This window comes from Tachysurus fulvidraco, chromosome 15, assembly GCF_022655615.1.
Source record: "Tachysurus fulvidraco isolate hzauxx_2018 chromosome 15, HZAU_PFXX_2.0, whole genome shotgun sequence".
In the NCBI taxonomy this organism is placed as follows: Eukaryota; Metazoa; Chordata; class Actinopteri; order Siluriformes; family Bagridae; genus Tachysurus; species Tachysurus fulvidraco.
In genome coordinates, this window is record NC_062532.1 from 18,030,554 (window position 1) to 18,043,053 (window position 12,500).

Below are 12,500 nucleotides of genomic sequence, written 5' to 3' on the forward strand. Positions count from 1 at the left end.
ATATTAATGAAAGCAGAATATACGCACTGCTTTCCAGACCAAAAATAATATAGTAAATGCTGCTGAAGTTTGCTACAAAAAAAGCAATAAACAAAGTGTGACAGACCTATAGCAGATTCTATACAGTAGCAGCCTCCTTATCATATTGCACAAAGTCTACCTCAGACTGCTGGGTCAACACACCAAATATGTTATTTAATCTATATTATTGTTTGCTCTTTATAGTTTTCTTTGTTTTATTGATCTCGAAACAATCTTTGCTTTACAGAATTTAATTGCATATTTTGCTCAGTACTCTGTGTTACTGAGTACAGTACTGTAGTCCGACTAAAACGTGTGACCGTCTACACAGCACTAAGTTCAGCAAATCAACATGGCTGCTCGAGGCATCAAGAATAAAAGCATAGCAGCACTTCTTTATTTTTAATTGAGTTATACTTTATATACTACAGATGTGCTTGTTTTAGATCAATCAACATGTTTACCTTGCGTCTATAACTTGACTGTAGTTTACTCATCACATATACTGTAGGTGGTTACCTTGATGACAACAAAAGATTGACATTTTTGTAGTTCGAACACAGATCAATGTAAGAGAGGTCAGTGTACTGTAAGTATGTCGAACAAAGCTTTGGATTCAGACTATATTTACTTGTAACCTTTAGCAGGTCCAGTCCATGTTGACGAGTTTTGTCAGTGATTCAAAATATGTTATTTGTTACAGAATATAGTTTAATCTGTACAGTGTTGTCCTTATTGTTTCTAAAGTAATCTGAGGTAATAATGTACTTTGAGATAAGAATATAATGTAATCTGAGGTAATAATGTACACCTAGGTAATAATATAATGTTTTCTGAGTTAATAATTTATATTTGGGAAATAATTGAATATGAGGTAAGAATATAATGTAATCTGGGGTAATAATATGAAGTAATTGAAGTAGTAATGTACTCTGAGGTAATAATATAATGTTTTCTGAGTTAATAATGTTTATTGGGGTAATAATGTACTCTGAGGAAATAATGTAAAGTAACTGAGGTAATAATATAAAGTAACAGGTAATAATTTACTCTGAGTTAATAATGTAATCTGATGTAAGAATATAATGTAATCTGAGGTATTAACAATAATGTAAGCTGAGGTATAATGTATGCTGAGGTAATAATATAATGTAATCTGAGGTAATAATGTAGTCTGATGTAAGAATATAAAGTAATATGAGTTAAAAATGTCATTTGAGGCAATAATGTATTCTGAGGAAAATATTGACAGCCATTTTCTAATTTAGATCATTCATATAGAAAAAGCTGAATGACTGTGTGCCAGCTAGCTAAATTGTTATGTTAATCATTAGCTAGTTGATTCTTGGCACCCATATTTGTATGCTGCCTAGCAATGCTTTCCTCACTGCTTTCATTCACTATCATTTAAATGGGAAACACGTCACATGTTCTCGTTTCTCTCGTTTGAAAAAAAAGAAGCAAATTTCCATTTTAACCACACCATTTAATAAGTATCATGAACATAGGGTGGCAGGGTTGTTGTCATGGCGACAAAATGGATGAGCAAGCTCTTGACATCAGCGTTTCTTGGCTCGCTAGTAGTCTGAGCGTTTACCAAAATGGAGGGTTGGATAAGGCTTGAGGTCCATGTTGTTCAGCACATCATGGGTTATTTCAGTCATATTAACTCACACACACACACACACACACATTCACAGAGAGGTTCATAGAGACGACTGAGTTCAAGTGTTTTAGGTGCATGCTTGCATATGTGTGTGTGTGTGTGTGTGTGTGAGAGAGAGAGAGAGAGAGAGAGAGAGTGAGAGAGAGAGAGAGAGAGAGAGAGAGAGAGAGATGGAGTGTGTGTGTGTGTGTGTGTGTGTGTGTGTGTGTGTGTGTGTGTGTGTGTGTGTGTGTGTGTGTGTGTGTGTGTGTGTGCCTGTGTGTTTTTCAGGCTGAGCTTAGTCAGGCATGAAATCAGGCTGCAGGAGGATGCTGTCATCGCCAGAGAGAGACAGATACAGAACAATAACAGAATAAAGAGTGAAACAAAGGAGCCCCGTCTCAAATGTCTCAAATAAGTTAACTAATGTTTTATTTTTCATTCATGCGAACAGTTATAGCTATAGCTACACTGACTTTTGTGGATCGTCCTTGAGCATCAATGGAAAGACACTTCCATTAGAGTAGCTCGCTAAACAGTCTCTCCCTCACCAGCCTCTTCTTTTTTCTCTCTTGATGTTATCTAAAAAACATACCTTGACATGCTACAAATCATGAGAAAATGTAAAGTGCATGCATCAATTAATCAATGAATTTTTTAACCAATCAGATTTGAGAATTCACCAGCACTGTCCTTCAACACGTATTTATTTGAGGAAAGATCACGTAGCAAGTGTGACAGACCTATAGCAGGTTCTATAGCAGTATCCTTATCATACTGCACAAAATCTAATCAGACTGCTGGGTCAACACACCAAATATGATTTTATTTTTACTTTATTATTGTTTGCTCTTTATAGTTTTCTTTATTTTATTGATCTTGAAACAATCTTTGCTTTACAGAATCTATTTGCATGTGCCTTATACTTTTGCTCAGTACTGTGTTACTGAGTACAGCAGCAAGCTGAATAAGAGCCTAAAAACCATAATCAGTACGATTTTTAACACTAAAATCATTTTTTTAAGCACAAAATTGCACTGAATGTCAGTTTTCAGCTGAAATGGTTTAGAATATGTATATCTGCCATTTCCTGTATATGAACAAACACTGAATCTTAACCATTCTGTTAGGTTCACCCATTGGACCCTTTGGTACTGTTCAGGTCAAATTGACCTTGGACATATTGTCTTTATCTCAATCATAAATAATATAGATAACATTTTTGATTAATGTTTGCAATTAGTAGATCACATTTAACAATGGAAGTGTCACTTGGTGATATAACAAAATATACTGTAATAAACACCTTGGTGACATAAATCTTAAATCGAAAAATATTTCAAATTATGTGTATTATTTGAACTGATTTATCAAATACAGGTGATAAATAAAAATATAAGCATGATAAACAACAGATTACTGCAGTGGCTGGTTATGAAATACAGCTCTCAACAATAAAGCTGCAAATGCAGACGATTTACAGAAAACGCAAACACTTTTATTAAAAATATAAAATGGTTGATTTAACCTGAACACCAATGAAGGTTTAAAAAAGAATAATATATACTTACTGGTTTTTAAAAATGAACACTGGATAGTGCCTTAAGTCAAGTTGAACCATAATATTATTTATTTTGAAATAAATAAATAAATAAATAAATAAATAAACAAACAAACAAATAAATAAATAAATAAATAAATAAATAAATAAATAAAAATAATTTTGTGACTATGGAGGGAGATTTTTTATTATTATTATTTTGTTAGTCCATAGCTAGATTTCCTGCTTTTTTTATGGTTTGCGTTTCAAATTAAAAACTTCATTTTAATAAGCCTTGTTATAAGCCTTTAATAAGCCTTATTATAAGCCTTTAATAAGCCTTGTTATAATTCCTATGAAATACAAAAGCCCACAGAAACTGTGTTCAGACACGATAATTCATGTGTCTTTATGTACAACATAAACTCTTCAATCTAAACTAAAAGAATAAATTAAAGAATAAAAGGCTGAGCAGGGAAGGAAAATTGTGTCACCTTTCCCCATTGTTCATTTCTCACTGCGGATAAAAATCCCCACCTCATTTCAGCGCGCTCGTTTTATTTGTTAGATTAAATCTGAAGCTGGAGCCCGACGGATATGGCTTTTGTTTCCGAGGTGAGCGTCAGAATGACCCCGTGCTTTCAAGAGGCTCTTTCTGCCCCGTGTTAATTCAGACGGCGTGTGCTTCCCCCTGTGACACACGGACTCAGCCAAGCCTGAAATCAGTCCATCATTTCGTTCCTCATTATGTTCGTCATGCGTCGTTACTCCTCATCAAAAGTAGCACACTCATCTTTTTACCCCCACCTCTTCTTAAAAAAAAAAAAAACGGTGTGTGTGGTGGGCTGGGGGGATCAGGGAGGTGACCGGGGGGAGATTTGAATTGAAAAGGATACAGAGAGCCAAAGCATTTACAGACAGAATATCTGCGTTTCTGAAAAGAATTAGAAGTGGAACGAGTGTGTGCAGTGAAGAAAGCAAAGACACTAGAGTTCTCTGCTAAACACTATTGGCATTCTCGTTCCACACAAAGAGTCTCTCGGGAATCTTTATGTAGCTTGTGAGCACACTCAGACAGGGTAAGAAGTCATCCTGTAGGCAAAACCATGCCTTTAGCTGGAAACACTGCTTGATGGCTGCAGTGATTTTGGCCTGTAATTTAATGTAAATACTGAAAATACCCTGAAAAAAACTGCACATAAATGGGATTTGGGAGGACAATAGCTTCTCATTTTCTCCTCATTGGTAGTTTTACACTTTAATTCAGGAAATAAACTGACTGCTGTTAGACAGAAACACACATCCGGGTGCGTACTGTGTTATTTTTTGTATAACACCAGGTTTTTAATCCACAGGGTTACTTCACTTGTACCACAACAATCTGACAACAATTACAAGGTTTCGTTTATTAATGAATAACACATTTATTAACAATTTATTGTTCATGTTGTCCCATAGACAAGGTTATGACTTCGACAATAAACAGTCACTCCATTACTTGCATTATCTCTCTCTCTCTCTCTCTCTCTCTCTCTCTCTCTCTCTCTCTCTCTCTCTCTCTCTCTCTCTCTCTTTATCACTCACTTTCTGTCTCTCTCTGTCTTTCTCTCTCTTGATCTCTTTCTCAGTCTCTCTCTCTCTCTCTCTCTCTCTCTCTCTCTCTCTCTCATTTTATCACTCACTTCCTGTCTCTCTCTCTGTCTCTCTCTCTGTGTCTTTCTCTCTCTTGATCGTTCTCAGTCTCTTTCTCTCTCTATCTCTCTCTCTCTCTCTCTCTCTCTCTCTCTCTCTCTCTCTCTCTCTTGATCTCTTTCTCTCTCTCTCTCTCTCTCTCTCTCTCTCTCTCTCTCTCTCTCTGTCTCTATCTTTCTCACTATCTTTCTCTCTCTTTCTCTCTGTCTCTCTCTATCTCTGTTTCTCACTCAATCTGTCTCTCTTTCGCCCCCCACCTCTATCTCTTTTTCTAACTCTCTCCCTGTCTCTCTCTCTGTCTATCTCTCTCTCTCCACTCCTTCCATAAATATCAAATGACCGTCTCCTAACATCAAAATGGCATCATATCTTCAATTAATTTTTTTTTTCTTTCTTATATTTTTTTTTTTTGTCATTTATCGTTAGTCTTTATGTTCAGCATTTGCTATACAGGGCACTCTGTACAGAAGCTGTTACTATTTTAAGAAATCGTTCATGTTACACCCGGAACCACTGTCTGAGCCACACACACTTTAAAAATTCAATTCATCTCAAGTTTACATATTCTAATAAAATGTATACTTTTATTTCTTTATCCTGAATACAGTCACAAAACCCTGATTAAATCCTGTCAAAATGTCCCTGATTTATTAATAACAATAAATAACAGTTGTGAAAAAAGTTTTGACAGTCGACTCTACTGAGAGTTGTTTATTTCATGTAAATAGCACATCTTGCTCTTTATTTTGTTTCTGTGTTTAATGAGATTGCAGTACAGACCGATTTTGCCTCAAAGCACAAACTACAGGTCAGTGCATCTGTAAATAGATTAATACTGAGCCTGCAGCGGGAATTACTACATAAGCCAGTTTCCTCATTTAAAGAACATTATTTTAAGAATGTTTAATCTCAGACGTTTTATGTTACCTCGATGAAGCCGGGGTTTTTTTTAGATATTTGCGCTGTGATGCATTTAAACAACCAACATGACACACAGGTTTCCATTTACTTTACAAACAGAAACACGATCATTCGGTTCAATATAGCTGCTGTAATTAGTCCTCAAAGTGAAAGGTTTTCTTATTCTTCTCTCTGCTATGAGCTAGCAAAGTAAAAAGGGCTTCTTGGTATAAGTGCTATAAGCCATGTAAAGCTTATATGTCAGGCAATCATGGAAACAGACTCAGAACACTGATAATACTAATGAATAAGTTTCAACCCATGTGTCTGCTTTTATCATTTTACTTTTTAGTGAAAAGAATGACATCAAGACTTCCCTGTCAATCACAGCGGCACTAGCCCTCGCGGGCTTCTGTGAGAACATGTATGCAGACGAGGGCTTCTGTGTGTGTGTGTGTGTCTGTGTGTGTATGTAGGGTACGGTGCACACCAACCTCACCAAATTCCCAGTGCACCACATGGCATCATGTGACTTCAACGTTTCACCTCATTTAATACATTACATTCTTTTGTGAATGTGTGTGTGTGTGTGTGTGTGTGTGTGTGTGTGTGTGTGTGTGATGTCCTTACACCTGAATTTAGGTATGATTTTGAAATAATAAATGAATGAATGAATGAATGAATGAATGAATGAATGAATGAATGAATGAATGAATGAATGAATGAATGAATGAATGGAAGATAGATAGACAGATGGATGGATGGATGGATGAATGGATGGATGGGTCTTTAATATTCCAGACCTGGTATTTGTACGTGTTACATTTCCACATTCGTCAGACGATTTCGTAAACAGTGACTTATTTTTATCTAATTTATGCAACTGAGCAATTGAATGTAAAGGGCCTTACTCAAGCACCCAACAGTGGCACTCACAAGTCCCTGGGCTACTACGTCTCTATAAGGCACCTGGACAGTGCAGATTAAAGTTCACCCTGTGCACTAAAAGACATTCTAAAAAAAACTCTAAACATTGGAAACAGATCTGATTTACGGATCCAGGTACAGATCGTCTCATAGCTTACAGTTTATGCATCAAGTTAAATCCAGAAGCTTTCATTGTCATATGGAGCATATATAGCTGGTGAAGTACTGTACACAACAAACATGAAACAACGTTCCTCTAGGACCATGATGCTACATAAAGACACAGAGCGACGCAAGACAACGCAGAAATAAGGGCTAAAAATTAGAAATGAATTTATCCACTTTATGTGCAACCTTGTGTAAACCATTCAAGACAAGAGGCCGCGCAATACAATACACTACAAGATAGATACCTAAAAATATCATTGTGTTGCAAGACATCACATTAGTCTAAACTCATATTTTGCAGCCATATTTTTTTAAGAACTCTTTATTGATATTCAGAACAATTCACACACATTTTAACCTTATTTAAATATTCCACTTAGTTTGCAGATTATCTCGTTTACACAGCAGTATCAGAAAACAGCCGCTCTGGTGTACATCTGAAAAGATCAGGAAATTCCTGTAAAGCAACTGTGATGATTTTTTTTTACTGTACATGTGAATGTCTGTGTTACAGAATATCAACCAACAACTTCTTAATCAGCCACAAGACACAAAGCCCCGCTGTGAGGATTTATTTGCTCATCTGGTATTCTGTATTAATGTTTTTTCTGCATAGGTCTTTCACATCCTGTTTACTTCTTGTCAGGTACATGGGCAAACACACACACACACACACACACACACACACACACACACACACACACACACACACACACGCAGACAGACACATACTTCAGAAAGCAGTGTCCTGCCCGAGTCCGTGTTGAGATGAAAGAGAATGTGACAGCGGTGTGTGTATGTGACAGAGAAAGCATGCTGGGTTGAATAAATGGAGGACACATGAGGAAACTCTTGCTCCACTAGATTTCAGCCTGGACTGGCTACGGGTCAGAAAACAACAACAAAATTTTAAGAATCCTAAACATCTGTGTGGAACTAGTGAACGCTTTTTTGAGAATAGATATGGAGAAGAACAGTTGGTAAAAAGAAGCGATAGAAGGAGTAAGAGACAGAGCGAGAGCAGCTGGTGTGTAGTGTGTGTGTATAAGAGGGAAAATGTATGGAGGATTGAAGGGGGGCTTGAGGCTGCAGTCTCTGCTAATTACTACTCTGAAAATCATGATTATGCCTTTCAACTCGACTTGTCAGGAAAGAAAAGAAGGGGTGTGTGTGTGTGTGTGTGTGTGTGTGTGTGTGTGTGTGTGTGTGTGTGTGTGTGTGTGTGTGTGTGTGTGTGTTTTGGAAGGGTACAGTCCTGTCGATTCTCACTGTTTTTGTGCACTCGAGCCAGACCTCACCAAATTCCCAGTGCACCACATGGCATCATTTGACTTCAATGTTTCACCTCATTTAATACATTACATTCTTTTGTGAATGTGCATTTGTGTGTGTGTGTGTGTGTGTGTGTGTGTGTGTGTGTGTGTGTGTGTGTGTGTGTGTGTGTGTGTGTGTGTGTGTGTGTGTGTGTGTGTGTATGTGTATGGTGAAGATTGTCCCTTACACCTGAGTTTTAGTCTGATTTTGAAATAAAATCACTGCATGGCCCCAGCACACACACATGTATTTGTAATTCTTTATCTTTATGGAGACTTTCTACTAAGTCACTCACTGTTAACTCACTTTGCAATTTTAGTTTGTTTATGTTTTTATATAAAAAAAAAAGAACATTTAAATAAAAAAATCTTCACATTGACCAGCTTGAAGTTTGAAACCTTCACATTGTGATTTACTATTGGTATTTGGCCCAAATAATAAAAACATTACAAACACACACACACACACACACACACACACACACACACACACACACACACACACACACACACGCACACACACACACACACACACAGTGGAACAGTTTTCACAGTTTTCCTCCGACGGGGAAAAAAATCAGACCCGAACGCATGGATGGCAAAAAACTTATATTTAATACTATAATCGAATCGACACACAGGAAGACACTAGGGAAAACACTAAGGCAGCTAAAAACAAGACAAGATACAAGAAACCAGGAACATAAAACAAAGAACAAAACCCAGACTCAAGAGACACCGAAACTATAACAACGGCTCAGCAAAAAACAAACACAACACAACAGGTATAAATAGTAATAAGAAGTGGTAATAATACATCAGGAGCAGGTGTGCAGAAGTAGGAAGGGGCTAAGGAGGGGCTAAGTATTGGGTGGGGCAGTCAGACACGAAGACACAATTTGTCTTCATTTCCCTGTGAGAACCCTGCATAGACATTAATGCTGTTAATGCTTCACCATCAGTCTTGCGTCACTAATAAAATGCAAACCTTTTGACTCATTTTTTTAAAGCAGTTTTTCTCATAGGCACCTGACAAATATCCCTCTAACACATAAACACCCTGATATTCCTATCCATGTGGGAACAGCACAAGATATACCCACACACACACACACACACACACAGATGCATACACACACATGCACTGTAAGATGTAATGTTCAGTGTTATGTTAAGTATCAAATAATACCAAATTATCCTCACCTTCTTTTCTTCTATTTTCTTCTTATGATTACGGTCATTTTTATACTCATTATTTTCTCCTTCTTGTGAATGTTCTGTACTTGATGTACAGAATGTCATCATCAAGCTTTTTTGTAACTAACTCCAATCTCTGTTTAGAAACATTCCACTATATGTTTTAGAAAATAGAAAATGATGTGCATCAATCTTTTTTTAGAATTAGATTCTAACCTAAAGTTCACTTTCTTTGTACTGTAGTCTCAGAGAAGAAAATATCCAAATTTGACCCTTTTCGCAGACCACAATACAAACATACCCAACTCGCAGAGTCTTGCCAACCAAAATCCCTCCCACTGCATGATTTATTGTTGTTTTTGCTTGTTAGTTTTTTTTTTCCAATTAGCCACAAGATCTCTATTTGCAGTTTATTCTGAGGTCTGTTCCACTATATATGTTTTAGTTACCAGTTATAATGTGCAGGATCATGTTTGTGTATCTGTGTGCAGCCATGTGTGTGTGTGGGTGGGTGTGTGTGTGGGTGTGTGTGACTGTAGTGATTGATCTATGCGGTAGGGAGGTATGTAAGCAATGCGAAGTGCTCCTGGATCTCAGGCTCAGCCAAGCGGAAAATGAAAAACCTCGGCATCTCAGCTCCATTAAAAAATCCTCGTGCGAACACATACATATTGATGTATACACTAAAATCCTTAATACCTGCAGTGTCCATTACTCTGTGTGTGTGTGTGTGTGTGTGTGTGTGTGTGTGTGTGTGTGTGTGTGTGTGTGTGTGTGTGTGTGTGTGTGTTTGTGTGTGTAAAAACGCATGCGCACACGTTTGTCTCTTCGTGCTGTATGCAGAGCGAATGATGGCTTTTTAATAAGTTTCTGGTTCATTTGCTGAGAAATAGATTTATTTATACTCCTCATACTCCAGGGTGAAATCATTCTCTCCTCATCCTGTCGCCTCGTCCAGCATTCTGAGATCGATGATTCCCTAGAGGGAGCTTGTGGGTGACTTCTGAGCATAAACCATCAACGTATGGATGGTGTCTGAAGTCACACCTCAGCTACAAGGATAATGTCCAGGTGTCTAACAAGTTTCAGCGGTATAATTGCAGAAATTGTACTAATCTGGCTACCAGATTTCGTCTCTGTGCGATCATCTTTCTGCTTTGTCATAACATCGACAGCTCACACAGTTTTACACCTGACAATCTAATAAGCTATCAACTCCCAGTATCTACAGGAGGGCGCCTGTGGTGGCCAGGGGGCAGGTGGCACTCTAGGCCCCCCCACCAGGCACAACACTGATCTGATTGCATCTGCATTGCTAATGTTTAACTTAGCAAAACTCTGAACCAGAACAAGCCTGTGGGCACAAATGACTGATTGCTTAAGCAGAGCACCTTCAGTTAATATGATTTCTTTTGTGCCCCTTGGAGTTGCAGCAGTGTGTTTTTGTTTCTTTGCATTATTCTGGCAGCATGAAGTTCAATACCAACAGAGATTGCTCTGACCTGAGCTATTAAGCCTGTTATTAAATCACCCCCTGTGTTTCAATTTCTTGGATTTATATTGTATTTTGTCCCAGTTTTGTCTCCAACCTCTGATTGGTTCAGTAGAGACAGAAGTCCTTTCTGATGTTTTTTTTTTTTGGGATGTGTGCACAGGTCCGGCGGCTCAGGGCAGCCCCCTGCTGGCGGCGTTACCCGTACAGACTCGCCCTCTGCAGACACCTCTGGAGCTGAAGAACTTTCTGCCCTTCAGACTCAACGGTTCCAGTCCACTTAGCCTGTTTCCCAACTTCAATACGGTGAGCCTAACATTTAACTTTTTAACATTTAAGCGTATAAAATAGGGCTGCCAATTTATTTTACAATTTGAAATTGAAGCACTTATGGTGGTGTGAATCACCTGGATTTCTTGGATTCACTGGTGTTACTTGGGGTGTGAATCACCTGAATATCTTTCAATAATGTAACGAGGTGACGTATGAGGCAGAATTTGTAATAAATTATGCTGTCATACAGCCATCTTTCCCTTTCTTCTTCTTCTTTTCACCTCATATGTGTCAGATCACATGTACGCCATATAGAGCTTCCTGCATGTGAGCCGCAGATATCCTGTCTTCCAAAGCTAGGGATTGCCATCTCTAAAGTTTTCTCAATTCTTCTACCTCAGTCATTGTATTTTTTTAAAAATAATTCCTAGTGCTTTTATTGTCTATGAACTTACACCTGGTAGCTATACTACCTGCTCTTATTGCTGAGTCTGCCACCTAGCCGAGTAGAAGACCTGTAGATGTGAATTGCTGAGTGAAGATGAGTGGATTTCCCACGCATGATTTTTGGGTCATTTTCAAAGATTGAGAAAAGATATCAAACCTGGACAAACGGCTTCAGCACAGGGATAGACAGAATCTTTGGAGGGATAGATAGACTCTTTACAGGTATAGATGGACTCTTTACATGTATAAATAGATTTTAAGGATAGACAGACTCTTTATCGGGATAGATGACTTCACAGGGAGCAGGGATATATATATATATATATACAGTACAGACCAAAAGTTTGGACACACCTTCTCATTCAAAGAGTTTTCTTTATTTTCATGACTATGAAAATTGTAGATTCACACTGAAGGCATCAAAACTATGAATTAACACGTGTGGAATTATATACGTACATAACAAAAAAGTGTGAAACAACTGAAAATATGTCATATTCTAGGTTCTTCAAAGTTTTTCAAAGTTCCACCTTTTGCTTTGATTACTGCTTTGCACACTCTTGGCATTCTTCTTCAAGAGGTAGTCACCTGAAATGGTCTTCCAACAGTCTTGAAGGAGTTCCCAGAGACGCTTAGCACTTGTTGGCCCTTTTGCCTTCACTCTGCGATCCAGCTCACCCCAAACCATCTCAATCGGGTTCAGGTCCGGTGACTGTGGAGGCCAGGTCATCTGGCACAGCACCCCTTCATGGTCAAATAGCCCTTACACAGCCTGGAGGTGTGTTTGGGGTCATTGTCCTGTTGAATAGGTGGTGTGTCCAAACTTTTGGAAGGTGTGTCCAAACTTTTGGTCTGTACTGTATATATATTCTTTACAGGCATAGA

The 12,500-nt window shown here is 38.0% G+C and overlaps 1 protein-coding gene across 8 annotated transcripts in view; it reads left to right on the plus strand.

Annotated features, from left to right (window-relative positions):
- Positions 1-12,500, plus strand: part of znf385c (zinc finger protein 385C) — an 87,892-nt gene that overhangs the window by 57,213 nt on the left and 18,179 nt on the right. For all 8 annotated transcript variants that reach the window (XM_047801085.1, XM_027161058.2, XM_047801086.1 and 5 more), the window contains one exon: positions 11,059-11,201. In XM_047801085.1, the coding sequence (XP_047657041.1) occupies positions 11,059-11,201 (143 nt within the window). The remainder of the gene's footprint in view (positions 1-11,058; positions 11,202-12,500) is intronic.